Genomic DNA, 27917 nt, shown 5'->3' with positions numbered 1-27917 from the left:
TCTCCAAGAACACAGTGGCCTCCGTCATTCTTAAGTGGAAGAAGTTTGGAACCACCAAGACTCTTCCTAGAGCTGGCCGCCCGGCCAAACTGAGCAATCAGGGGAGAAGGTCCTTGGTCAGGGAGGTGACCAAGAACCCGATGGTCACTCTGACAGAGGTCTAGAGTTCCTCTGTGGCGATGGAAGAACCTTCCAGAAGGACAACCATCACTGCAGCACTCCACCAATCAGGCCTTTATGGTAGAGTGGCCAGATGGAAGCCACTCCTCAATAAAAGGCACATGACAGCCTGCTTGGAGTTTGCCAAAAGGCACCTAAAAGACTCTTAGACCATGAGAAACATGATTCTTGGCCAGAATGCCAAGTGTCACGTTTGGAGGAAACCATTACCTGGCCAATACCATCCCTACGGTGAAGCATTATGGTGGTAGTATCATGCTGTGGGGATGTTTTTCAGCGGCAGGGACTGGGAGACTAGTCAGGATTGAGGGAAAGATGAACGCCGCAAAGTACAGAGATCCTTGATGAGAACTTGCTCCAGAGCGCTCAGGACCAACATTGTCTAAAAACCTCAGACTGGGGTGACGGTTCACCTTCCAACAGGACAACGACCCTAAGCACACAGCCAAGACAATGCAGGTGTGGCTTCGGGACAAGTCTCTGAATGTCCTTGAGTGGCCCAGCCAGAGCCCGGACTTGAACCCGGTCTAACATCTGGAGATACCTGAAAATAGCTGTGCAGCAATGCTCTCCATCCAACCTGACAGAGCTTGAGGATCTGCAGAGAAGAATGGGAGAAGCTCCAAATACAGGTGTGCTACGCTTGTAGCGTCATACCCAAGAAGACTCAAGGCTGTAATCGCTGCCAAGGGTGATTCAACAAAGTACTGAGTAAAGGGTCTGAATACTTGTGTAAAAGTGATATTTCAAATTTGCCAACTTTTCTAAAAACCTGTTTTTGCTTTGTCATTATGGGGTATTGTGTGTAGATTGATGGGGGGAAAAACTATTTCATCAATTTTAGAATAAGGCTGTAATGTAACAAAATGTGGAAAAAGTCAAGGGGTCTGAATACTTTCCGAATGCACTGCATGCTAATGCTAAGCTAACTGACCTTTTGAACTTCCTGTGTGATCAGGTCCAGGAGCTGCAGAGCCCCCCCAGGGCCAGTCAGGTGGTGAAGGACTGTGTCAAAGCCTGTCTCAACTCCACCTACGAATACATCTTCAACAACTGTCACGAACTCTACGGCAGAGAGTACCAGACAGACCCTGTGAGTGTGGTTGGGTGTTTGTGTGATGTGTGTGCATGCATTTCTGTGTGTGTGTGTTTGACCCGCTCTCTCTCCAGGCTAAGGCTGACGTTCCAGAAGAGCAGGGTCCCAGCATCAAGAACTTGGATTTCTGGTCCAAACTCATCACCCTCATCGTCTCCATCATAGAAGAGGACAAGAACTCCTACACACCCTGTCTCAACCAGTGAGTGTGTCTCTCTCTCTCCTTTTCTCTCTCTCTCTCTCCCTCCCTCCCCCTCTCTGAACACTGTTCTTCTGCCCCCTGTAGGTTTCCTCAGGAACTGAACGTGGGCGTCATCAGTGCTGAGGTCATGTGGAACATGTTTGCTCAAGACATGAGATATGCCATGGAGGGTATGTGTGTGTGTTTGCGAGTGTGCATATGTGTGGTATCAATCAATCAGTCCCTAAACTAATGCTACCAGCCTGTCTCTGGTTCCCAGAGCATGAGAAGAACCGCCTATGTAAGAGTGCTGATTACATGAACCTGCACTTCAAGGTTAAGTGGCTCTACAACGAATACTGTAAAGAGCTGCCCACCTTCCAGAAACGTGTACCTGAGTACCCAGCGTGAGTGTCCTTTAGCTCACCTAATTCAGCTCTTTTTTTAAGGCAAGTCCATCAAAAATATATATTTATCACATAATGAGATGATTTTGTGGACCCTTTCTCTGCCATCTCATAGGTGGTTTGAGCCGTTTGTCATCCAGTGGTTGGACGAGAACGAGGAAGTGTCCAGAGACTTCCTGCACGGTGCCCTAGTGAGGGACACAAAGGACGGGGTAAATTCACATCCGTTTCCTCTCTGAGATATCAAAAATAAATTGGCTATGTTTTCTTCTAATTACTTTTTTTGTTATTTGCCCCGACGATACATCGTCATTGTAACTACGTAGTCAATTCTCGATCATTGATACTGTAGGTTTATTGCTTATTTTGAGATTCATTGAAATGATTTAAAACTCTTCAAAGTAAGTACCTTTACAAATGAACGGTGATGGCTTGATTCAAATAAAGTCCAAGGTACTAAAGACCCTACTGATGTAGGTCTACTCTGTGATTTCACTGTGAATGTTGTAAACACCTAACAGAGAAATGACTCCCCTGTCCTTCCCACCACACTCCCATCTGTACTTCCCTTTACTCAGCACCTAGTGGTCCGGGAGAGAGGAAGAGGCAGGTCAATATATGGCCAATAACACACAGACATGAGACCTAACACACACTGCAGCCCTCGAGGAACTGACACACACTCACTGAGTGCACATTTATGCACACGCGGGTAGACGCAGATGAGCAGGTTCTCTCCCCTCATTCGCCTGTGGTCCTCGGGGTCCAGTTTGTCGCCCACAGCATCTTCTTGTTTCCTGTGTCAGCAGGACTCTAGTCCCACCGCCACCCTCCCCTTCACCACACCGCTCAATGCCCCGCTAATGACGGGGTGTTAATGAGGGCTCTGCTCCCTCACCCTCCCCTTCACCACACCGCTCAATGCCCCGCTAATGACGGGGTGTTAATGAGGGGTCTGCTCCCTCACCCTCCCCTTCACGACACCACTCAATGCCCCGCTAATGACAGGGTGTTAATGAGGGCTCTGCTCCCTCACCCTCCCCTTCACCACACCGCTCAATGCCCCGCTAATGACGGGGTGTTAATGAGGGCTCTGCTCCCCCACCCTCCCCTTCACCACACCGCTCAATGCCCCGCTAATGACGGGGTGTTAATGAGGGCTCTGCTCCCCCATCATATCCCTAATCACCACACCGCTCATGTGGAGAGAGGAACCAGCCGCGCACTGTCCATTCATAGAGAATTCAACAGCACTTGCCATCTATCTTTAGCGTATAAGATGAAATGTTTGGCCTCGAAAAAGGGGGCATCCCTCTCCTGTTCTATGAAGTGTGGGGATCCCAGTCTTGATCACTACAGACTACAGATCACTATTACTTGTGACTTTTCTTAGATATCAAAGTGCTTGATATACTCCCCCCTCTCGTCCATTCTCCAATCTCCCTCTACCCCGTTCTTCTCTTCTCTGGCATGGCACCTCGCTCCCTCATCCCCCACACTCCTCATCCCCTTCGCTCATCTCTCCCCCCCTTCCCCTCCTGCCTTTCCTCCTCTCACCCCTCCTGCAGTTCCAGGTAACGTCTGAGCATGCTCTGTTCTCATGCTCGGTGGTGGATGTGTTCTCCCAGCTCAACCAGAGCTTTGAGATCATACGCAAGCTAGAGTGTCCCGACCCCCAGATCGTAGGCAGCTACATGAAGAGATTCGCCAAGGTACCACTCTCCCTGTTGACCTTACCAATATGGCTGACATTTCAGACTGTATTGGTCTATGATTTGTGACTGTAAAAAGCCTTTATGAATATGATATAACGTGGAGGTCTGCTGTGATCGAACACTAACATGGTTAAACGATACAGAAGATGCTCATTCTCTCTCTTTCTGTCTCTCCCTCTCTCTGTCAGACCATCGGCAATGTCCTGCTGTCCTATGCTGAGATCATTTCCAAAGAGTTCCCCAAACAGTGTGGGAACAAAGAGAAAGAGAAAGTGGTAGGTTAGGGAAACGTCACTTGTGTGTGTGTTTGCGCATGTACGTGTGTACTGTAAGTGAATGAGAACTGATTGTGGTTTAGAGGGAGAAGCTGGACTGGCTCCCAGAAAACCAAGTCTCCCAGTGGACTGATTCATCTATAGTCAACACTGAGCCTAGAGCCTTTGTCTGTCTGCTCTGCCTCTGCTTGGATCTGCAAGATACAGCTTCGTCTGTCTGTCTCTGTCTCTCTCTCTCTCTCTCATATCATCAAGATAAAGAGAAGCTGTATCTGTCTGCCTGCTTGTATCAGAGAGAGAGCTTCTGCAAAGTTGCAAGGGCTGATCTCTAATTATGTGTCTTCCTTTCCCCTCAGCCTTGTATCATCATCAATAACATCCAACAGCTGAGAGTGCAGCTGGAGAAGATGTTTGAGGCCATGGGAGGCAAAAATGTGAGTTTGTCAACCTCAGTGTGAAATGTGCCATCACTCAGACCTCAATGTGCCATTACACGAACCACATTGTAAAAATGTGTACCTACAATCTAATGATTACGCTGTGCCCACAGTGTCATTTTCGATGTAAAAACATGTATTATTAAGGGCACTTACTTCCTGCTATGTAAATACGTGTATTAAGGACACTTACTTCCTGCCCCCAGCTTAACGTGGAGGCCAGTGACTTCCTGAAGGACCTGCAATTAAAGCTCAACAACGTCATGGACGACCTTAGTAGGATATTTGCCGTCAGGTGTGTGCGTGCGTGCGTGTGGAGTTGTTTAGTTGAAGCATTGGTGCTTTCAGGGTAGTATTCATTCGGACATGTAACAGAACTCCCTCTTTCAATCTGTTTTCTTCCGCCTTGGTGCCTAATGAATATGACCCTGAGTTGTGGGTTTTTATGGTTGTGTCGGTGTGTAGTTTCCAGCCCCATATTGAGGAGAACGTGAAGCAGATGGGCGACATCCTGGGCCAGGTGAAGGGACAGACTGTTACTGAAAACAACAGCGTGGCCGGGGACGCAGACAACGTCCTGCAGCCCATCATGGACTTCCTCGACACCAAGTGAGACAAAGAGCCAGAGATGCACTCACAGAGACACACACACACACACGACAGGCTAGGGAGTCTTTCTCTCTCTATTCTGTGTGTGGGGGGGAAAAAGTGTGTATTCTGGGTGTGTTAAAATGTGTGTATTCTCTCCTCCCTAGCCTGTCGCTGTTTGCTAAGATCTGCGAGAAGACCGTACTGAAGAGAGTGCTGAAGGAACTGTGGAAACTGGTCATTAACACTATGGAGAAAAGCATTGTGCTCCCACCATTCACAGACCAGTCGGTGAGTAGCACACACACTTTTTCCTATGTCTACAAACCTGCACAAAACTCTTCTGTACATTCTCTCTGGTATAATACTGAATCCCACCGTTGGTTCGTAAATCTAAAGTTGTGGTTAGAATACGAGGTTGCGAACATACCCATTGGCTAGAATAAGAGGTAGAGGATTGAATGGTTACTTCCTCTCCCTGCTTGTTGTTGATCGGTTGAGAAGGGCCTTCAGATTCACTGACCCCCCCCTCTCTCTCTCGCCATCGCCCCACCCTCTCTTTCTCCTCCTCAGGCGATAGTAAGTAGTGTGTGTGTGTGTGTGTGTGTGTGTGTGTGTGTTTCGCCCTGTCTGCTGTGTCAGCACGGACACACAGGCTCCTCTGCTACCTGCGACAGCACAGTATCAGTCTTCTTGTCCCCCATGCTACTCTGTGTACCCACCTCTCCTTCTCAGATTGACCCAAGACCCTACCCACCACTTGTGTAACTCTAGAAAAATGTGGTTGGTATAAGCTGTAAGGCTTGCACCTGTCCACTCCCGCCAGGTCTACACGATCTGGTAGGTAGGGGTGAGGGGTGGATTAGACTGTTGAATAGTGTCAGGATCGTCCCCTGTCTTTTAGATAGGCGCATGGTGCACGACTGACAGATGGGTTACCTGACCTGGTGCCACTGCAATACAGCGCCGTACCCCTCCTTACTCTTCTCCTTCCTCTCCTCCCTTACCTCCTGTCTTTTGTCCTTCCGCTGAAGTGTTGCCTGTACGTGGAATGGATTGGGGGTTTCCACACAACCCGGTACTGGATTTGAAATCTCTCCTGCACATGCCTTTAGCCCCAGATTTTTCTTTATTGTGACATGTTACGTTTAGCGATGTATAAACTCTCCCCTCGTCATCTTACTCCCTCTTCTGTCATCACTCTTCTACCTCTCTCAACCACACTCTTTCTTTTCCTTTTCTCGACCTCTCGACCTCTCTCTCTCGACCTCTCTCTCTCGACCTCTCTCTCTCGACCTCTCTCTCTCGACCTCTCTCTCTCGACCTCTCTCTCTCGACCTCTCTCTCTCGACCTCTCTCTCTCGACCTCTCTCTCTCGACCTCTCTCTCTCGACCTCTCTCGACCTCTCTCGACCTCTCTCTACCTCTCTCTACCTCTCTCTACCTCTCTCTACCTCTCTCTCTCTACCTCTCTCTCTCTACCTCTCTCTCTCTACCTCTCTCTCTCTACCTCTCTCTCTCTACCTCTCTCTCTCTACCTCTCTCTCTCTACCTCTCTCTCTCTACCTCTCTCTCTACCTCTCTCTCTCTACCTCTCTCTCTCTACCTCTCTCTCTCTACCTCTCTCTCTCGACCTCTCTCTCTACCTCTCTCTCGACCTCTCTCTACCTCTCTACCTCTCTCTACCTCTCTCTACCTCTCTCTACCTCTCTACCTCTCTCTACCTCTCTCGACCTCTCTCGACCTCTCTCGACCTCTCTCGACCTCTCTCGATCTCTCTCGACCTCTCTCGACCTCTCTCTCTCTCGACCTCTCTCGACCTCTCTCTCTCGACCTCTCTCTCTCGACCCTCTCTCTCTCGACCTCTCTCTCTCGACCTCTCTCGACCTCTCTCTACCTCTCTCTACCTCTCTCTCTCTACCTCTCTCTCTCTACCTCTCTCTCTCTACCTCTCTCTCTCTACCTCTCTCTACCTCTCTCTACCTCTCTCGACCTCTCTCTCGACCTCTCTCTCTCTCGACCTCTCTCTCTCTCGACCTCTCTCTCTCTCGACCTCTCTCTCTCTCGACCTCTCTCTCTCTCGACCTCTCTCTCTCTCTACCTCTCTCTCTCTCTACCTCTCTCTCTCTCTCTCTACCTCTCTCTACCTCTCTCTACCTCTCTCTACCTCTCTCGACCTCTCTCGACCTCTCTCGACCTCTCTCGACCTCTCTCGACCTCTCTCGACCTCTCTCTACCTCTCTCGACCTCTCTCGACCTCTCTCGACCTCTCTCGACCTCTCTCTCGACCTCTCTCTCGACCTCTCTCTCGACCTCTCTCTCGACCTCTCTCTCGACCTCTCTCTCCACCTCTCTCGACACCTCTCTCGACCTCTCTCTCGACCTCTCTCTCGACCTCTCTCTCGACCTCTCTCTCGACCTCTCTCTCGACCTCTCTCTCGACCTCTCTCTCTCTCGACCTCTCTCTCTCTCGACCTCTCTCGACCTCTCTCTCTCTCGACCTCTCTCTCTCTCTCGACCTCTCTCTCTCTCTCGACCTCTCTCTCTCTCTCGACCTCTCTCTCTCTCTCGACCCTCTCTCTCTCTCTCGACCTCTACCTCTCTCTCGACCTCTCTCTCTCTCTCGACCTCTACCTCTCTCTCGACCTCTACCTCTCTCTCGACCTCTACCTCTCTCTCGACCTCTACCTCTCTCTCTCTCTACCTCTCTCTCTCTCTCTCTCCTCTCCTCTCCACAGGGCACTCAGTTGATCCTGAATGCAGCTAAGGAGTTGGGCCAGCTCTCCAAGCTCAAGGTAATGATGCCACGTTAGAATGAGTTGTTTTCTACAGCACATTTCAGACAAAATGCAGTCATGTAGTGTGTCGTTTTAACTAACTCTGTCTCTGTTTCCCTGCCCTGCAGGAGCACATGGTGCGAGAGGAGGCCAAGGCTCTCACTCCTAAACAGTGTGCCGTCATAGAGCTCGCATTGGACACTATTAAGGTACAGTATACATTATCTACACTTTGTAGGATGGATGACATGTGTAGTATGTGTTATGTAGTACATTGAAAAAAAATGCACTTAAAGCATCCAGGTATAAAGCTTCATAACTTGTTATAAGCATCTATGAACAAGAGTTATAATATGTTATGTCTCTATGGATAAATAACAATGCCTGTTGGCCTCTCCCCCTGCAGCAATACTTCCATGCGGGCGGTGTGGGCCTGAAGAAGGCGTTCCTGGAGAAGAGTCCTGACCTGAAGTCTCTGCACTACGCCCTGTCCCTCTACACACAACACACTGACAAGCTCATCAGGAAGTTTGTCCTCTCCCAAAACGCTCAGGGTACGACACTCTGTCTCTGTGTCTGTCTGTCTGTCTGTCTGTCTGTCTGTCTGTCTGTCTGTCGATGGCTCTTCACTTCTCTCTCTCTCTCTGCCTGCCTCTGTGAATGGTAACTCTGGTCGTGAGATTTGGTACATCGATACATGTGAGCTGGGATATCCTACTGAACTTTCTCCTCTCTCCCTGCTAGTCCATGGAGGGAAGGGGGTCAGGTATACCCTCAATGAAGACACATTACCAGAGAAGGGTAAGTGCCTTTGCCAGTGCCTCACCCCTCGACCCTCCACCTCTCCATACTCATTCAATGTAAACAGCATGTTTCAGGAGAATTACAGTCTGGTGCAAACCAGCTGCAGGCTTTAACCCTGGCTCTAAACCTATTGTAGCTATGGGCCAGCCAGCCAAGCACTGCTGCACCCTTACACTAACCGGATTAAACAGATATCTGTCCAGCCCTTGTAGGCCACACAGACACATACTTGTGCACGTGACGATAAAACTTGGATGAAAGATTTCAATCAGGGAATGGATAATGGAGGAGAGGATTCCAGTGGTGGAATGATCCTAACGTCTAGACATAGCCAAACACACACACCGACACAGCATGCATTGTGTAGACAGATTTATCAGCCTGCCTTTGCTTTATTGTGCATTAAACTTGCTTGCTACCAACTGAAACACTTTGGGGATCACAGAGTGTTCTGGTCAACAGAAGTGATCTTAACGCTCTGTGTCTTATGTCACGGTTAACACTTGACCTCTGGTAGGGTCGGGAGTGGAGGAGCCAATCGGAGAGGTGGTCATGCATGTGGAGATCTTCACCCACCCCAACACTGGAGAACACAAGATCACTGTGAGAGGTGAGAGATGGAGTAAGGGGGAAGGAGAAAGAGATGGAGGGGGTTATGGGGAAAGGGCGGGCATAAGGTAGGGGTAATGATGGGCTTTACATACATAATTGCACTAGACTTGAGCTTCTCTGAAATGCACACAACCCTTTCTCTCTCCCAGTGGTGGCTGCCAATGACATTAAGTGGCAGACCCAGGGGATCTTCCGTCCCTTCGTGGAGGTCTACATCATCGGTCCCCACCTCAGTGACAAGAAGAGGAAACACGCCACCAAGTCCAAGAACAACAGCTGGTCGCCCAAGTTTAACGAGACCTTTCAGTAGTGGGTATATCAGGTCTATTTCTGGTTAGGGTGTGTGTGCTTGTGTGTCAATGTCAATATGTGTGTACTATCCAACCCACCTCTTCTGCGTCTCCTCTCCAGTTCCCTGGGCAGTGAGTTGGGTCCTGAGGGCTATGAGCTGCAGCTGTGTGTGAAGGACTACTGCTTCGCCAGGGAGGACCGTACAGTGGGCATGGCCCTGATGCAGTTGAAGGACATGGCCTCTAGGGGCAGCGTGACGTGCTGGCTCCCCCTGGGGAAGAGGGTCCACATGGACGAGACGGGCCTGACAGTACTGAGGATTCTATCCCAACGCAACAACGATGAGGTGGCCAAAGAGTTCGTCAAGCTGAAGTCAGACCAGCGCTCTGCCGAAGAGGGACAGGGGAGCTGAGAGAGAACAGGTCTAGAGATACTGATGCAGACACACATAGTCGCGCAACACACGCAGACACACAGGGGTACACATGTATTCATACACCACACACAAACAATACAGGCAAACACATACGTGAACCCACACAACATATGCATATGTTATACAAAACATGGTCATAAACACACTAATAATCTCTATCACAATGATTAGCACGTGTACAAACACTGGCCAACCGTTCCTTCGGCCATAGATAGATTTTGGACACCTATCAATCAATTTATCAATTTCTGCTGCTCTCTTTCACTCTTGCATATTACATACAATTTTTCGATACATTTAATGCAGAAATGTGAAAAAAATATCGCCTGAGGAGTTATGGATGACTTTGCACTTTGACCTCTCTGCATGTTCAGGAGAGCAGCCCTAACCCCAACTCTTACTCCTCTGTCTGTTTCTGTATGTCTGTCTGTCAATATAACAACTTATAAAAACTTTTTTTCCCTAATTTATAAAAAAATATCACATTTATGTAAGTATTCAGACCCTTACTCAGTACTTTGATGAAGCACCTTTGGCAGCGATTACAGCCTCAAGTCTTCTTGGGTATGACGCTACAAGCTTGGCACACCTGTATTCTGAGTTTCTTCCATTCTTCTCTGCAGATCCTCTCAAGCTCTGTCAGGTTGGATGGGAAGTGTTGCTGCACAGCTATTCTCAGGTCTCTCTAGAGATGTTAGATCGTGATCAAGTCTGGGCTCTGGCTGGGCCACTAGAGGACATTCAGAGACTTGTCCCGAAGCCACTCCTGCGTTGTCTTGGCTGTGTGCTTCAAATCAAATTTGATTTGGAACATGCACCGAATACAACAGGTGTGGACCTCACAGTGAAATGCTTGCTTACAAGCCCTTAACCAACAATGCAGTTTTAAGAAAAATACGTGATAAGTAAAAATAGATAAGTAAAAAATAAAATAGGGTGGCTGGAGTCTTTGACAATTTTTAGGGCCTTCCTCTGACACCGCCTGGTATAGAGGTCCTGGATGGCAGGACGCTTGGTCACAGTGATGTACTGGGCCGTACGCACTACCCTCTATAGTGCCTTGCGGTCGTAGGCTGAGCAGTTGCCATACCAGGCAGTGATGCAACCAGTCAGGACGCTCTCGATGGTTTAGCTGTGAAACTTTTTGAGGATCTGAGGACCCATGCCAAATCTTTTCAGTCTCCTGAGGAGGAATGGGCTTTGTCGTGCCCTCTTCATGACTGTCTTGTTGTGTTTTGACCATAGAGTCATTGTCCTGTTGGAAGGTGAACCTTTGACCCAGTCTGAGGTCCTGAGCGCTCTGGAACAGGTTTTCATCAAGGATCTCTCTGTACTTTGCTCCGTTCATCTTTGCCTCGATCCTGACACGTTTCCCAGTCCCTACTGCTGAAAAACAGCATGATGCTGCTACCACCATGCTTCACCCTAGGCATGGTGCCAGTTTTCCTCCAGACGTGACGCTTGGCATTCAGGCCAAAGAGTTCAATCTTGGTTTCATTAGAACAGAGAATCTTGTTCATGTACAGTGAGAGGAAAAAAGTATTTGATCCCCTGCTGATTTTGTACATTTGCCCACTGACAAAGAAATTATCATTCTATAATTTTAATGGTAGGTTTATTTGAACAGTGAGAGACAGAATAACAACAAATTATTCTGAAAAAATGCATGTTATAAATTGATTTCCATTTTAATGAGGGAAATAAGTATTTGACCCCCTCTCAATCAGAAAGATTTCTGGCTCCCAGGTCTCTTTTTTATACAGGTAACGAACTGAGATTAGGAGCACACTCTTAAAGGGAGTGCTCCTAATCTCAGTTTGTTACCTGTATAAAAGACACCTGTCCACAGAAGTAATCAATCAATAAGATTCCAAACTCTCCACCATGGCCAAGACCAAAGAGCTCCAAGGATGTCAGGGACAAGATTGTAGACCTACACAAGGCTGGAATGGGCTACAAGACCATTGCCAAGCAGCTTGGTGAGGTGACAACAGTTTGTGCGATTATTCGCAAATGGAAGAAACACAAAAGAACTGTCAATCTCCCTTGGCCTGGGGCTCCATGCAACATCTCACCTCGTGGAGTTGCAATGATCATGAGAACGGTGAGGAATCAGCCCAGAACTACACGGGAGGATCTTGTCAATGATCTCAAGGCAGCTGGGACCATAGTCACCAAGAAAACAATTGGTAACACACTATGCTGTGAGGACTGAAATCCTGCAGTGCCCGCAAGGTCCCCCTGCTCAAGAAAGCACATATACATGCCCATCTGAAGTTTGCCAATGAACATCTGAATGATTCAGAGGACAACTGGGTGAAAGTGTTGTGGTCAGATGAGACCAAAATGGCGCTCTTTGGCATCAACTCAACTCGCCATGTTTGGAGGAGGAGGAATGCTGCCTATGACCCCAAGAACACCATCCCCACCGTCAAACATGGAGGTGGAAACATAATGCCAAGGGGGAGTTTTTCTGCTAAGGGGACAGGACAACTTCATCGCATCAAAGGGACAATGGACAGGGCCATGTACCGTCAAATCTTGGGTGAGAACCTTTTCCTTCAGCCAGGGCATTGAAAATGGGTCGTGGATGGGTATTCCAGCATGACAATGACCCAAAACACACGGCCAAGGCAACAAAGGAGTGGCTGACGAAGAAGCACATTAAGGTCCTGGAGTGGCCTAGCCAGTCTCCAGACCTTAATCCCATAGAAAATCTGTGGAGGGAGCTGAAGGTTCGAGTTGCCAAACTTCAGCCTCGAAACCTTAATGACTTGGAGAAGATCTGCAAAGAGGAGTGGGACAAAATCCCTCCTGAGATGTGTGCAAACCTGGTGACCAACTACAAGAAACATCTGACCTCTGTGATTGCCAACAAGGGTTTTGTCACCAAGTACTAAGTCATGTTTTGCAGAGGGGTCAAATACTTATTTCCCTCATTAAAATGCAAATCAATTTATAACATTTTTGACATGCGTTTTTCTGGATTTTTTTGTTGTTATTCTGTCTCTCACTGTTCAAATAAACCTACCATTAAAATTATAGACTGATCATTTCTTTGTCAGTGGCAAATGTACAAAATCAGCAGGGGATCAAATACTTTTTTCCCTCACTGTACCTTGTCATGTACCGTTTACTGAGGAGTGGCTTCCGTCTGGCCACTCTACCATAAAGGTCTGATTGGTGGAGTGCTGCAGAGATGGTTGTCCTTCTGAAAGGTTCTCCCATCTCCACAGAGGAAGTCTAGACCTCTGTCAGAGTGACCATTGGGTTCTTGGTCACCTCCCTGAACAAGGCCGTTCTCCCCTGATTGCTCAGTTTGGCCGAGCGGCCAGCTCTAGGAAGAGTCTTGGTGGTTCCAAACTTCTTCCATTTAAAAATGATGGAGGCCACTGTGTTCTTGGGGACCTTCAATGCTGCATAAATGTTTTTGGTACTCTTTCCCCAGATCTGTGCCTCGACACAATCCTGTCTCGGAGCTCTATTGACAATTCCTTCAACCTCATGGCTTGGTTTTTGCTCTGACATGCACTGTCAACTGTGGGACCTTATATAAACAGGTGTGTGCCTTTCCAAATCATGTCCAATCAATTGAATATACCACAGGTGGACTCCAATCAAGTTGTAGAAACATCTAAAGGATGATCAATGGAAACAGGATGCACCTGATCTCAATTTAGAGTCTCATAGCAAAGGGTCTGAATACTTCTGTAAATAAGGTATCTGTTTTTTATTTGAATTTGCAAAAAAAAAAACTGTCATTATGGGGTTTTGTGTGTAGATTGCTGAGGATTAAAGAAAAATAGCAATTTCAGAATAAGTCTGTAACGTAACACAATGTGAAAAAGTCAAGGGGTCTTTATACTTTCCGAAGGCACTGAACAAAAATATAATCGCAACATCCAACAATTTAAAAGATTTTACTGAGTTACAGTTCATATAAGGAAATCAGTCAATTGAAATAAATTCATTAGACCTTAATCTATGGATTTCACATGACTGAGAATACAGATACCTTCAAAAAAAAAGTAAGGGTGTGGTTCAGAAAACAGGTAAATATCTGGTGTGACCACCATTTGCCTCATGCAGCGTGACACATCCTTCACAGTCTGTTGATAGTGGCCTGTGGAATGTTGTCCCACTCCTCTTCAATGGCTGTGCAAAGTTGCTGGATATTGGGGTAACTGGAACACGCTGTCGTACACGTCGATCCAGAGCATCCCAAACATGGTCAATGGGTGACATGTCTGAGTATGCAGGCCATGGAAAAACAGGGTCATTTTTAGCATCTCGTCACAGTATCTCTGTGCATTTATGTTGCCATTGATAAAATGCAATTGTGTTCGTAGTCCGTAGTTTATGCCTGCCCATACCATAACCCCACCGCCACCATGGGGCACTCTATACTCAACATTGAGATCAGCAAACCGCTTGCCCACACGACGCCATACACATAATCTGCGGTTGAGGCCAGTTGGACGTTCTGCAAAATTCTCTAAAATGATGTTGGTGGCTTATGGTAGAAAAATTAACATTCAATTCTCTGGCAACAGACAGACATTCCTGCAGTCAGCATGCCAATTGCACGCTCCTTCAACTTGAAATATCTGTGGCGTTGTGTGACAAAACTGCACATTTTAGAGTAACCTTTTATTGTCCCTAGCACAAGGTGCACCTGTGTAATGATCATGCCACTTAATTGGCTTCTTGATATGCCATACCTGTCAGGTGTATGGATTATCTTTCTATTGGAGAAATGCTCACAAAGAGGAATGTATACACATTTGTGCACAACATTTGAGAGAAATCATATTTTTGTGTGTATGTAAAGTTTCTGTGATATTTTATTTCAGCTCATGAAACATGGGACCAACACTTTACATGTTGCGTTTATATTTTTGTTCAGTGTATATCAACCTGGACGCAACTTCCCCCTACTTGGTGTGATGTACTTCCTGCATGTTGAACACAATTCTCAGAACACTGTGATTCATTTGATGTTACCATGGCACCAGCTGTACAGACCCCCTCTCCCCCCAATACTGACACTTGACACCGTGTGCATGGTGCATATAACCTGGTATAACTACTATCCAAACTACTATACAGTGTGAAACACACAGCGAGATAAGAATGTTCCGATGTCTGATATGAATGTCTTTTTTATGATTGTAATCAAATCAAGTTTTATTGGTCACGTACACGTTTAGCAGATGTTATTGCAGGTGTAGTGAAATTCTTGTAAGACGTGCCAGACTTTCACATCCGTGTAGGGTAGCCTACCTGAGGTTTGGATCAGTTGTTGGATGTTAGTCGGCTTGTTTGGAACACACCGTATGGCCATAATGTCCATAGACACTGACATGGTGCAATAGACCCAAGCATGTACGTTTTTGAAGATGGTCTGCTCTTTTTACATACTCACCTACTCTAGCAATGGCGCTCGTTTCACAACACTATAAAGGAGTAATAATAGCCGAGATGGTTACGCCAACTTCTCACAAACAAACCCTCTCCTGTTCCCCTGAAAGTGCACAAATACTGCAAAGGGCTACATGACCATCAGACACAGAAAGGACACTGCCTAGTCAGTCCATACGTCCGCATTTGTGAAAATGTAAGAAATATGTTTTCTATGCTATGGGCCATACAATTACCAACCCATATACCATACAGGAAACTGCAGAGCAACTGCATGGTCTCTCAACTGCCTTCATGATAATCTGATTCTGTGTTTTTAAGACTATCTACGGTAGTCTTTTTGGTCAATTTGTCCCTGCATTTTTCTGTCAAAAGGTTTCAGCGCATTTTGGAGTGTGTTTGTGCGTCTGTCTGCGTGTTTTATGTCCTACCTGACTTAGGGCTAAGAGTTCATCTGTTTAATGTGGTTGCAAGCAATATAACCCCAACATAATCACTGGAAACCTGTGGCACGCCCAGGAGTTCCAACTGCAATACCCAGATTCAAGGAGCGGGGTGTCAAATCCCAACTTCTCATTGGATCACTGAATGGGGAATTCCCTGTTGTAATGGACTCATCTCAATCCCCTCCTCATAGGAAGTGTGTTTCTTGTAATACTGGGAATACTTTAGGAATACTGGACATTGGAGCGGGAGAGCAGTCCGGCTTACATTAAGACCCATCTGCTGTTCAGTCAGCTCCTGGTCAGACTTTTCCAGTGGATGACTTTGCGGGGATTGCGGTGAATGGGCCAACTCAAACGGACCAGCTAATGTTTTTCAAAGACCAATGTTGGCTAGGAGAAGTGTCAACCCCCAAGCCATTGTAGATGACAATGTAGTAGTTTAATAATCAACACAACCCCTCTATATATATCAACCAATCACTTACCATGTCACAGCTGATCTTACTATACAGATAACACCCCGTGTTACACAGACCTGTCTGTCCATTTCTGAACAGTTCTACATTTACAATGCAAAATGATGGGTGTTGTCACAATACAAGCGCTTTGTGCTGTTTCTGCTTATTGTAAATGACTTTAAAATCAACTCTAGAGCTTCTACTGCTCTTTCCACTGCTAGAGAGCCAAATGTCATGTGTTATGTTGCACTGTGGAGGGAGAGCTAATGTTCCGTTTTCATATTTTGCTTTGGACCTGTTTAACCAAATGCAAGGCTTCTGAATGTCATTTCACATCACAGGATCATGAGAGCCGAGTGTGTCACTGATAGTGAGAATGTATCACTTAACTACAAATACTTTAACTACAATAACCTACTGTCTTCTACTACACATATACACACACTGACGTATGCTCAAGCACAAAAGGGCACATGTGAGATGAACACGCATGCATGCATGCATGCATGCATGCATGCCAACACATCTCCGTGGAGACAAAGCGATGCTGACCCCTGTGAATAAAAACAAAACACCAGTGCATGAAAGGAAAATGAACTTCATCATGCCAGCACACATCTCTTTGATGTTACCAGTTATGGGACATCTTGTTTTTATCTGAATGCCTAATTAATGAATTGTGAACATTTATTTTTCAAAAGGCTTGTGAAGACAATATTTAACCAATATGAATGTAGCCTGTACACAGAATTCGCATGAGAATTATTTTCTAATTTATCATTATGCTTTGTCAAGGATTAAGGTGGGTTGGAATGCAGCCTGGTTGTGAACTGCTTCCTATTAAAAGGGCATTTGTCACAAACTGCTTATTCTTTATTCTGTTATCCTCCATTACCAAAACATATGACTCAATAACCACATGTTAAAAGACCATTCTTCCTAAACCTATGTACAAGCTGCCAACTGAACTGTAATGCCTCCCCCTCTGAGAGCTTTGTTAGGCTGCTGTATGCACACCCATCGTTCATAGCCTCTAGCCAATAAGTATCTACTGCCACCATGTGGTGGAATGAGAACTATAATAAGGCATCTACTGTAAGGGATAGTTCACACATTTAAAAAAAAGTTACTTGTTACCTTGCCCTGAAAGCAGTCTATGGACATCCATGCTTCGGTTTTGTTAACCAAGCCAGTCAACCGCTAAATGTAGCATTTTCACACCAAATTAGCATTCCTATCCAGTCTCGAAGGGGTGATGTAGCTCACTACAATCTTGCGTAATTAGTTCAGATATGTTTACATAGGCTGTCCATGAGTAGCGCACTGATTTGGTTGGAAGTTTGGAATGCAAGGTAACCACACAGCCATGCATTATTCCGACCATAAAAAGTGATGAGAAAAAACGAAATCACAATAGGGTTATTGTTTTACAGTAAAAAAATGAAACCAAAAACAAGATTTTATTAAAGAAGCATAAAAAATAAAACTCTTGATACATTTCTCAACCGTCAAGACAGCTCAAATTATATGCATATATTGTTCCGGCTCACGGTTAAAAGGTCCATAAACTTTAAAATAAAATATATTTCAATTTTAAAATTTCTTCAATAATTTTTCTAATTTTGTTATAAATTGCCTACATGTTGTACACAGGAAATAAAATAAAAAAATATGGAAAATAAAACATTTTGAAGTAATAAAAAGGGTCACATTATTGTCTGGGATATTTAGGTAAGCAAATAAATTGTAAAAATAAAGTGTAAAAAGTTTTATTTTCCTCTGAAAAATTATTTGCTAATGCCTGATGGCTTAAAGACATGCACATGGTTAACCTACAAATAATGTTACATGTTTTTAAAGACTACAACTTCCTTAAGTCTGGTAACATTTTGAAAATGAGATCCCATTGATTGTATTCAGGGTATATACACAAGTCAGGCCTGAAACCTTGTTTGCTGACGTAACATTTTGGTTCTGCGTTAAAGGATTAAAGCAAAATAGGAAGGCGAAGTTCCAGGGGGAGCGGCTTTCCCAGATGGGCGTGGCTCCCCCTGGGTCCACCTTTGTCACAAAAAGGTCAGAGGACACTCCTTAAGGAGCCTCTATAAACCCTGTTTTCAAACCTTCATGGGGTGGGGGTCAGGGGTTAAATTCAGCGAAAATAATCTGCAGTCAATATGAGAATATTCTGTACCCTTTAACTGTTCATGCTACTGTACATGACCTGGTGAAACAACCAGACCAGAACCACCTGGCAAATTCAACTCTGGACATTTTAGTGACTGAGAAGTCATGGGCAGCTCTGGAAAAGGGCCTTTAAGATTGACCTTTTAACACTAAAAAAGATTGACACAACAGTCATAGTTTATCTGTTCCTTTAAAAGACTTGAGTCTGCAGGAGTACAGAAAAACTATACTAAAAACATTTAAAGTCAGGCCCAGCAGGGACGGGTTGCCAGTTTACACAGATCCCTCCCACGTTGAGGGGAGAGAGAGAGCGGGGTCAGGGTTGCCAGTTATACAGTTAACTCCTAAAAGAAGAGGGGCTCTGAGAGGTGCTGCCGTAGAAAACGGTATCTGTTTCAGTAGTGAGTTGCACCAAAGCACCATTTTAGTCTTCTGTGAAATATGACTCCCGGTCAGCCAGCTACTAGCTCCACATCTGTGGACATGAAGGGCCATTCAAGTAGGGAGCATTGCGGTGTAGTTAAATGTGGAGGGTCGATTATTCGATTACAGACTAAGACGTCAAGCCGCTGTCCCCTTCACTTGACAAACTCATTTAGTCAGGCATCTCAGACAGAAGTTGTTTGTTAAAAAGTAGCCCGGCTTGACCCTCAAGCACAGACTATACTTGAGCTCTGTAGCAATGTGAACTGCCTGTTCATTCTCTTAAAAAAAAAAAGACAAATTCTGTTTAATTGTCAGACACCAGATAGGTGCAATTAAATGTGTTGCTTTACAGGGTCAGCCATAGTAGTATGTTGTCCATGGAGCACATGAGGGTTAAGTGCCTTGCACAGATATTTTTTTCACCTTGTTGGCTCGGGTATTCGAACCAGCAACCTTACGGTTACTGGCCCATCGCTCTCACTGCTAGGCTATCTGCTGCCCTGCATCCTTTCCTTCTCCCTCCCTGAAGGTAGTCACTGATCTGAAGTGACATTATTTAGAAAAGTCCAGTAGGAAGCTGCTTTCACCTGTCCACACATGGTAGATCAGTGGATGGTAGATCAGTGGATAGTACCTTAAGGTGTGAGGGTAGAAAGGGATGCTGCATTTGAAAAGTATTGGAACAGAGCCTTCTGTTCATTCGTTCACAGGCGATGGACATGACTGAGAAGGACTGGTGCTGACAGGGTTGACCAGTGTTCTATAGACGTAGACCAGAGAGAAAAGAACAAGCAACACATTCTGCAGCTGTTGGGGTTTGAACACAGAGTGTCTGGAAGCCCTGGATGAACTAGCTACTAGCTGCCATATTGGATAAGTTGATTATTCTCGCTGTTGTCACTGATGAGAAGGTAAACATCTGAAAATGTAGTGTGTGTGTGCGCGTGCGCAAGGAAGCCCTTTTTCCTCTCCCATTCATTGTTTTGATTTTGTTTGCCATGGCCTGTGACTCTAGGAGTAGATCCACATGTACGTTCAGAGGGCTGCATATAACAACCATGTACCGTCACACCAAAACCAACCATGTCATAGTTAAAAACACAGTAAGAGAGGCAGTTGATGTGAAAATACACACACAAAAATAGAAACACAAAATAGGTCACCCAGGGTGACAATGTCACTTGGGAGGGGGGTGATCCAGGTTGGACTAGGAGATAAAGAGCTTTGCTGGGGGGATTGAGGCGGGGGCGCGGAAGACCAAAATCACTCAAATCGAGGAACTCGGGGGGGAAGACATTAATGTGTCGCTCAGGGCAAAGAGACAGCTCATTCTGATGCTCCTAATACTGGGGGCGGGCCACCTCCCCTTAACCAAGATCCCTATTGGACGAGACATTCGTGTGTGTGTGTGTGACTTCAAGACCCATCTTATCCTACTCGACGTCAATGCAGTTCAGAGAGTAGGGAGTCAGGGGCAACATGGGCCACATACTTTACAGTCAAAAGCCAAAGACCCATTTTAAAAAATACATTAGCTCTCCAAAGCAAACTGTAACAGAGGATCTGAGTGGCCTGGGTTATGGATGGCTCGGTGTCTACACTGAGCTCCACAGGGGGAAGAGAGAGTGGAAGAATGGGGCCAAAAATGAGACTGGAACTATTGAAGGAGAGCGATTGGGTGGAGAGGGAGAGAGAGGGGTTGAGAGAAAGAAGGACCAAGGGGGACTGAGTAACTGACCTCTGGCATTAGTTCTGATATTCCTTAAATAACTTAACACCATTGTATTATTCCTATACTAGTCATTAAAACCACAACATTGGATATCAGTTTTTGAACAGTATAAATACCTTAAGTGTTTCAGTCTTCATAAGATCTAGGAGAGGGCCTTCTGGCGTGTTTTTGTCTGATAGGTGTCTCTGTGCCTGTTTTTAAAGTCATTTCCAGGCTCATACCAAAGCATTTCCTTAATGTCACTATACTAGCTAGCAAGAGAAACCTAGTCAGTTGTACTGAAATGTGCCTTCCGCATTTAACCCAACCCCTCTGAATCAGAGAGAGGGGAGAGATGGCGAGAGAGCTGAAAAGAAAGAACAGGAGAGAACTCAGAAGACCAGAAAAACAGCGTTTTGCATCCTGTCAAAGAACATCGAAAAGGAAACTGAGTAGAAAAGTGCAGGCCTTGGCAGCTCCGTCGAAAAATATCTGCTATTAAGTACAAAAGTGTCAAAGGAAAAGGCTTGTGAGAGAAGCAGGCAGAGATATCTGAAGAAAAAGAAGCGAGAGAATGAAACTATACAGACAGCCTGGCAACCCTAGAGGCTGAGCTAGATCAGGCCTGAAGGCTGGTCCAGGTCAGAACGAAAGCCAGAAGAAAGATAAGACACTGGTTTCCTTCCACACAAGTCCACCGTGAAACCTCCTGATCCCACCATATTGTTTCTGCAGTCCGCAGAACCAATCAAAATCAGTCAGTCTGGAAATATTTTCATTATTATTATTGTCATAATTATTATCATTAAATCAACATCCGTATAGTGTCATATTTCTAATATTGTAATCATTGTGGTCCATCATATGTGTGGAGAAGGTCGTTGGTGTCCATCCGTCCCGCCACAGTTGATGGTCCACTGCAGTTCTCTCGGATAGTAAGACTGTAAAGTTCAGTTTTTTTTTAAGATGACACCCCTACCCCTCTCGCCCCCTCCTCAGTCCCCATACCATCCCTTGTCTTCGGGTGGGTGAGGAGGGGCTATTAGGAGAAGATACGGATGCACTGTGTGGCAGTGGTATGGCAGACAGGGCACTCGGGCTCAGCGGACTGGCAGATCTGTCCGGCGCAGTCCATGCAGAACAGATTGTGGCCGCATGGCACCAAAGCCGCTGTCACCTCGCTCTCAAAGCACACAAAGCAGTCCCTGCTCACGCCCCCTGGCCCCATGCCAACCAGACCTCCAGCAGCTGCCGCGGCCTTCAGCCGGCCCAGCATGCCAGAGCCCAGGCCAACGCCGCTGCCTCCGCCCTCTGAATCGGTGGGAGAGCCTCCAGGCAGGGAGGAGGCTGAGCAAGAGGAGTAACCAGTGGATGACCCTCCGGAGCTGGAGCTAGATGCTCCAGAGAAGGACCCTGCACCGGCACCGCCCGACTGCAGCCAGGAGAGGGTGCTGAGTGGGTCGCTCTGGGCCCGACGGGCCAGTGGATGATCCAGGGGTCCCACCACTGCGTCGGGGGGCAGGGTGGGGGACAGGCGGGGGGTGATGGCACCGCCGCTCAGGCCGCTGCTGTTTCTGCGGAGAGGCTGCTTCTGAGAGGTGCCTGGGATCTTCCCTCCTCCTCCGTTGACGAAAGGGGCCCAGATGTTGGCAGCGCTGAACTCAAAGCCCAGCTCCTCAGAGGGGAGGCCTGGGGTGGAGTCGCCCCCGAAGGTGAACCCCCCTCCTCCGCCGGCATTACTGGAGCTAGTGCTGAATGGGCTGGTGGGGCTACCTCCCTCGGTGGCCCTCCTGGGGGCGCTGTAGCTCTCAGAGCCCATCCCTCCGTTGTGTTGGTGGTAGGAGGCCGAGGAGGACAGCTTCCTCCCAGACGATTGGTGCATGGCCATGGGGAGCGGGGGTGGTGGAGGAGGCGGCGGGGGTGGAGGGGCAGGGTGGGGGTTGTTGGCCCGAGCCCAGAGAGCGGCGCCCAACCCCCCAGCCAGCGAGCCCAGGCCCTCTAGGCTGACGTCAGTCCCGTTAGTGTGGAAGTCGTTGTCTCCCTGGAGGTCCACAAAGGCCCCGGTCCGCAGGGTGATGTGCGTCTCAATCTCCTCCCGGGCTCGGTCCACATTCTCAGGCATGCCCGTCACCTCGAACACGGGGTCCTTCTCCCTGCTGGGCGTCACGATGTAGGTGTGCGTCTGCTGCTGGATGCGCTTGATGGTCGCCCCCTTGGGCCCCACCACTAACCCCACCACACGATACGGTACCCGCACCTGCACCAGGGAAGGAAATACTTAACAGTGAGAGTTTTCCAGACCACCTGACCTGGCCAGGAAAAACTGTCAAGGAGGAAAAACATAACTATAAAAACTGGTGATGAACCATGCCATTTACTGGCAGAGCAGTAAAGCAATTGGCAAGAACTGGCATTTAAATGGAATTGAACAGTCGTGCAGTAAGTGTATGAAAGTAGACGTTAGACGTTATCATGACCTCTACTTTATCTATTCAAAGAAGGGACATTTTAGCCAACAGATATTTGTCAGATATTATCAACAGATATTATCTCCACAGGTGCTTGTGACGCTGACTACTGGCCAAGGCTCCCTTGTCGTAAAATAAAGATGACCTTCTCAACGGAACTGGTTGAATAAATGATCAAACATTTTAATTTGCTGTATCTCCTACTGTGATTGTCATACCTGTATAGTGGTCTGTCCAGGCAGGTGGGGGGGTCCAGGGAGCGCTCCCCCTGTCCCGGGTGCTCCTGTGCCCGTGGCCCCAGCCTTGCAGCGGGATGCCCGGATCATGGAGAAGTGCTCGGCCGCAGAGACGATCTCCCGCTTGGCCATCTCCACGTCCTCCCTGCGCCCTGTAACTATGAACACGGGCTCCTCGCCTCTCACTGGGGTCTTTATGTAGGTGTTGGTCTTCGCACGCAGTGCCTTGATCTTACAGCCTGGGACAGAGAGGGGTGGAAGGGTGAGGAAGATTGCATATATACACTTTTTTTTTTGTCAGTTGAGGGGAGTTGAGAATTAATCATTCAAATAAAATACAATTTTATTGGTCAGATGTTATTGCGGGTGTAACGAAATGCTTGTGTTTCTAGCTCCAACCGTAATATCTAACAATACAGACAAATTTAAACTAAAGGAATGGAATTAAGAATATATACATATTTGGACAAGCGGCATAGACTAAAATACAGTAGAATAGAATACAGTATATACGAGATGAGTAATGAAAAATGTCAACATTTATTAAAGTGACTAGTGTTCCAATTATTAAAGTGGCCAGTGATTTCAAGTCTATGTATATAGGGCAGCAGCCTCTACGGTATTCATTCTCATAATGGGAATTTAAGTGGAAAGTATTGGTTGTGCATAAACTATGTGAAAATGAATGATATAATTGAAACAATATATACAGTGACTAACTTTAAGGGGCATGCAACTTCCATATTTGAATTTATGTAAACACCCATTGAATCCTGATGAATAGAACTTATAAATGCTTCGTGAGCTTAGTTCAACTGTCACACAAGGAGAACCCAACATATAAAAGTTTATTTTACTCCAATGTTTAAACAAATGACATGAAAACCAACATCGTTAAAAGTAAAATGTTGATATCACGGATGGTCTATAGCCCTGTCTATGAATTTGAGAGTGGTTACACTGCTGCACTGTTCCTTTAAATATGAACGGTTTACTCTCACCCACCAATGGGGTGCTGAGTGTGTGATGTCATTCTGGGAGGCAGAAAGCATGGCATTTTCAAACAAAGAGAACAATGCAATAACGTTGCCACAACTGCGCCAAGCATAGACACTGTGTGTATGCAAACTAGTAGTGAATATTGAGCTTAAGTGTGCGGAGATAAAATATAGGTGGATTTTGAAACCAGTCGAGAGCGGTCGACAGGGCTGGATGCGGGGCGAAAACATCGCCCAATTCCGTGTTCTGTGCATCGGACCTCCCAAAAGCCACGCATTGGGATTGAGCAAAACTATATACAAATGACAAAATCTACTTTTAACGTTGACCTCAATGTAAACGCCAGGCCTATTGTTTACATTTGTGAATTGAGGCCTACATATAGCTAAATCAAAATGATTCGACAGGTTTCTTTTGTTTGGTGCCGGCTGCTAGACATGTCCGGACCGACAATCTGCTGCTTTGTCTGACCCTGTCCCACCCCTCCCCCTACTCGTATCCCACACACACAACATCTTTAGTTGTCTCAACACTTGTCAGGACATGCAGATTAGGCTAGTAAGTCATTCTTGATCTAAATGTATTATGAAGCGCATAAACGACATCCACTGTACACATCAAGGCCAACTCTGAATAACACCAGCCGGCGCTGATAAACTTATGAGATATCTCACCATCCAAACAAAGGAAGGCAGTCCTATGCATTCATGTGGTTATGAGAGAGGTAGTTGGTAATGGCTAGACCCGAAACAACTACAATACCTTATGAATTAGCTAGCTACGGCCAAACCACATTGATAAACAAAAGTGGAAAACACAGAATTCTTACCCTGTCTTCCCACTATTTCAGCAACGTGTTCTGAGCTGGGCACAGGTACGCATTCGGTCATGTTGACACTCCTCTTGCGATTGCAGAGAACATTGCTTTGTTCACCGAGCATGGGGTGAGAGTGCGGGCCAGTCATGTGGTACCCGCCCGATCCATAGTACTCTGGAGACGGGGAGCAGGATGTCGGGGAGTCCCGGGAGCCTCCTTGGTGCTCCAGCATCTGCAGATCGACATAACCGCCGTTGGAATTCCCGGAGCACGGTCCCTGGTTCCCGTCGAGCGTGTCAACGAGCCCCCCACCACCGCAGTCCACCTTCTCCAGGGCCATAAATGACAGCTGGTCCAGGGCGAAGCGGAGCGCATCCTGATGGTCCTCGTCCCGGGACTCCTGGTCAGTCTCTCGCGGCAGGCTGACCCCGTTGTGCTGGCTGCTCACTACCATGTCGTGGTCCATAATCTCGGGGTGGAATAAGGGGCTAGGCATAGTCCACGAGGATGAACATCAGATCTTGGGGCGTCTGTGTGCAAAGCGATCTTTTCTAGGAAATTGACACAACAAAGGGAGTTTCAGCACAAAACGTGTTGCGCCAAGATACGTTATAGAAAACACAAATTAAATGCACTAAAAGTTCTAAAACATATCTGATGTCATATAGTTCGCTAGTTTCATAAATAGGTTAGTGTGTTGCTCCACTTGGGCGACGTCTCCTTCAACCCTTCTCTTATCCTGCTTTGTCTGTGTGTTGTTGCATTCTGTCTCACTGTGTGGCGAAAATAAGGCTTGGTTCTTGTTGAAATATGCATCATACAATATTCACACCATCACAAGAGTATTTTCTTTTGTCTATTCAGACCGTCTCATCCCGAAAAGGGAGCATCACATTTGGAAAACCGGTAATCTGCTAGCCAACTAGCTCCACACAGTTGAGTCTGTCACGTTGTCGTCCCCTTTGTTTGGGAGTACCACAGCTAGCTGGCTAGTTGGATAGCCGAACAAAAATACTTAAGTTCAATAATACGTCTAAGCCAAATACGTGTATTCTACATTTGAATAAAATATCAAAGTTACTTTACCTTTTGGCTACCTCCCAATTGTATGGAGTTCCTCTCTTTTGATTCTTGAAGGAATGATGAGTGGCTACCAGTGCTCTAATGCTAACTAGTAGCTAGCTCGCTAAATTGGGGGCGTTGGAGAAAATGTTTAAAAACGAACGAGAAGGGACAGGCTGTTGATACAATTCTATTCCAGACGAATGTCGAGGTCATTTAGCTGCCCGTCAATCTTTGCATCGATTCGTAGTCTATCATTATATTCCCATGCAGACACCTCCCGACAATTGTATCTGGATATTTATCCCGGCTGTTCCCTGGTCCGCCGCCTTTGTCTCGCCAGGCGCACGCCGCTCTGCCTGTCTCGCACACAGAACTGACGTCAGTCGCGACACAACAATGGGTTCAAAGGCCACGCAACACAGAAGCGCTTCACCGCAAGCGTGCTAGCCTCACAGTCACGATCGATATTATTGTTACTGTGGTACATTTTTATAATCGGAAATTGATCAAGCAAATGAGTCATTTGATGGTTCCATGTCAGATCTTTTGATAAGTCTTGGGAAATTGGCAGTTTTGGATGCTGTGGTGGTGTGGTATCACAAGGTTGGTTGGATTATTGGGAGAAAGGTCATTTAGAATGTCCCCAATCAAAACCTAGAACTCAAACAAATTATTCAAGGGTAGCAAACAGTTAAATATCACCAACTATGTTTAAAGGTCTACAACGGAACAATGTCCCTGTTACTTATTGTGTGGGTGCCTGTCATCCCCTTGGCATTGACCAAATGAGACAATAACTGAATAATAGATGCCAGACATGTAATCTGGAATAAGAAATTATTATCCATTATTGATTGCTATCCATTTCTGATTCTCACATTGGCCTAGAGCAGGGATGGGCAACTTTGATTGGGGTGAGGCCACAAAAAATCTTAGCTCATCATGAGGGGCCACAGCCTACCCACTTCCATGCCCACATATACAGTCAGAGCCGGCCCTAGCAGTTTGGGGGCCTGTCATGCCAAATAATGTCCCCCAGCCAAAAAGTGTCCCCCCCTTCGTCTCAATGGGATTCAATATACTATTAGCGTCCTATGTTATGTTAACGGTGTGATGACCTAATGATTCAAATTTTGAAGATCATTGCAACCAAAATGACTTTCTTTTCATCCCTGCTATTCAAACAAGGCTGATTTCCGCTACAATTTCTCTGTTTAAACAAGTTTTGTTTAGCTAATATGCAAGTCCGTTTGATTCATACAGTGGCTTGTCTGGCTGTCATGTTTTTATTTTAATCTGCCCTTCCCTTATCTACACTGAAATAATATCATTTCAGTAGTCCTCTATTATGATTCACTTTTTTCTATCTCACATAGCTCATTAGTACACCCTTGTGGTTGAATATATATATATATAATTATCTATTGTAGGTCCTAGGATACAACAACGAATAATGTGGAACCATCAAAGGATACCTTACAACTTAGAATAATTAACACCTTGTGAAACAGCTGTGAAAACCAACCTGGCAATATTTAAGATTTTAATATATAAACTTTGATATTTTTTTGATAGAGCTGTGTCATTCATTTATTTTCACACTTTTTTTTTTACACTCACATGGCAATCATAGACTAAAATACTGAATTATGGTGTGTAATATAGAGGTGGTTGCTGTGTGGGTGGGAGGTCCTGCCTGTCACTTGTTCTCAACAGGCAGCCAATCTCCGAAGGAGGACTTGAAGAGGGAGACTGCAACGTCCAGGCACTGCTGCCCTCTTTCTTCTGAGTGTTTGCAGTGCTAGAGTTTTTAGTTAATCTGTGTATCTCACATATTAAGTTCCCAGTATGATAGAGCAAGAACACTTTCTTAGCAGATAATGA

The 27917-nt window shown here is 46.2% G+C and overlaps 2 protein-coding genes across 2 annotated transcripts in view; one reads left to right on the top strand and one right to left on the bottom strand.

Moving 5' to 3' along the window:
- LOC115169417 (protein unc-13 homolog A-like) overlaps positions 1-10288 on the top strand; it is a 96057-nt gene extending 85769 nt beyond the window's left edge. Inside the window, exons 25-42 of the mRNA XM_029725001.1 lie at positions 1139-1273; positions 1351-1478; positions 1563-1648; positions 1738-1864; positions 1980-2076; positions 3433-3576; positions 3768-3854; positions 4211-4288; positions 4498-4586; positions 4757-4900; positions 5047-5170; positions 7618-7674; positions 7785-7865; positions 8063-8210; positions 8401-8457; positions 8978-9070; positions 9222-9381; positions 9484-10288. Coding sequence (XP_029580861.1) covers positions 1139-1273; positions 1351-1478; positions 1563-1648; positions 1738-1864; positions 1980-2076; positions 3433-3576; positions 3768-3854; positions 4211-4288; positions 4498-4586; positions 4757-4900; positions 5047-5170; positions 7618-7674; positions 7785-7865; positions 8063-8210; positions 8401-8457; positions 8978-9070; positions 9222-9381; positions 9484-9775 — 2127 coding nt within the window. The 3' untranslated portion in view covers positions 9776-10288. The remainder of the gene's footprint in view (positions 1-1138; positions 1274-1350; positions 1479-1562; positions 1649-1737; positions 1865-1979; positions 2077-3432; positions 3577-3767; positions 3855-4210; positions 4289-4497; positions 4587-4756; positions 4901-5046; positions 5171-7617; positions 7675-7784; positions 7866-8062; positions 8211-8400; positions 8458-8977; positions 9071-9221; positions 9382-9483) is intronic.
- Positions 10289-17543: 7255 nt separating this feature from the next.
- On the bottom strand, positions 17544-26404 carry LOC115169416 (RNA-binding protein MEX3B). Its single transcript, XM_029725000.1, has 4 exons — positions 26055-26404; positions 24981-25519; positions 23135-23391; positions 17544-22705 (listed from the first exon to the last, which is right to left on the bottom strand). Exons 2-4 carry the CDS (start codon positions 25462-25464, stop codon positions 21491-21493), a joined length of 1956 nt encoding a protein of 651 aa, XP_029580860.1. The 5' UTR covers positions 25465-25519; positions 26055-26404; the 3' UTR covers positions 17544-21490.
- Positions 26405-27917: the final 1513 nt, after the last annotated feature.

This window comes from Salmo trutta, chromosome 31 (assembly GCF_901001165.1).
Source record: "Salmo trutta chromosome 31, fSalTru1.1, whole genome shotgun sequence".
NCBI lineage: Eukaryota > Metazoa > Chordata > Actinopteri > Salmoniformes > Salmonidae > Salmo > Salmo trutta.
Note: the sequence above shows the minus strand (reverse complement) of the source record. Positions and strands in the feature narration are given on the sequence as shown.

Bases quoted from the DNA above. Each gene is read 5' to 3' on its own strand.
- LOC115169416 (XM_029725000.1), bottom strand. From the start codon at position 25,464: ATGCCTAGCCCCTTATTCCACCCCGAGATTATGGACCACGACATGGTA. The intron at 23,392-24,980 runs GTAAGAATTCTG...TCTCTGTCCCAG, and splicing joins TGAAATAGTGGGAAGACAGG to GCTGTAAGATCAAGGCACTG. The intron at 22,706-23,134 runs GTATGACAATCA...TCCCTGGTGCAG, and splicing joins CTGGACAGACCACTATACAG to GTGCGGGTACCGTATCGTGT.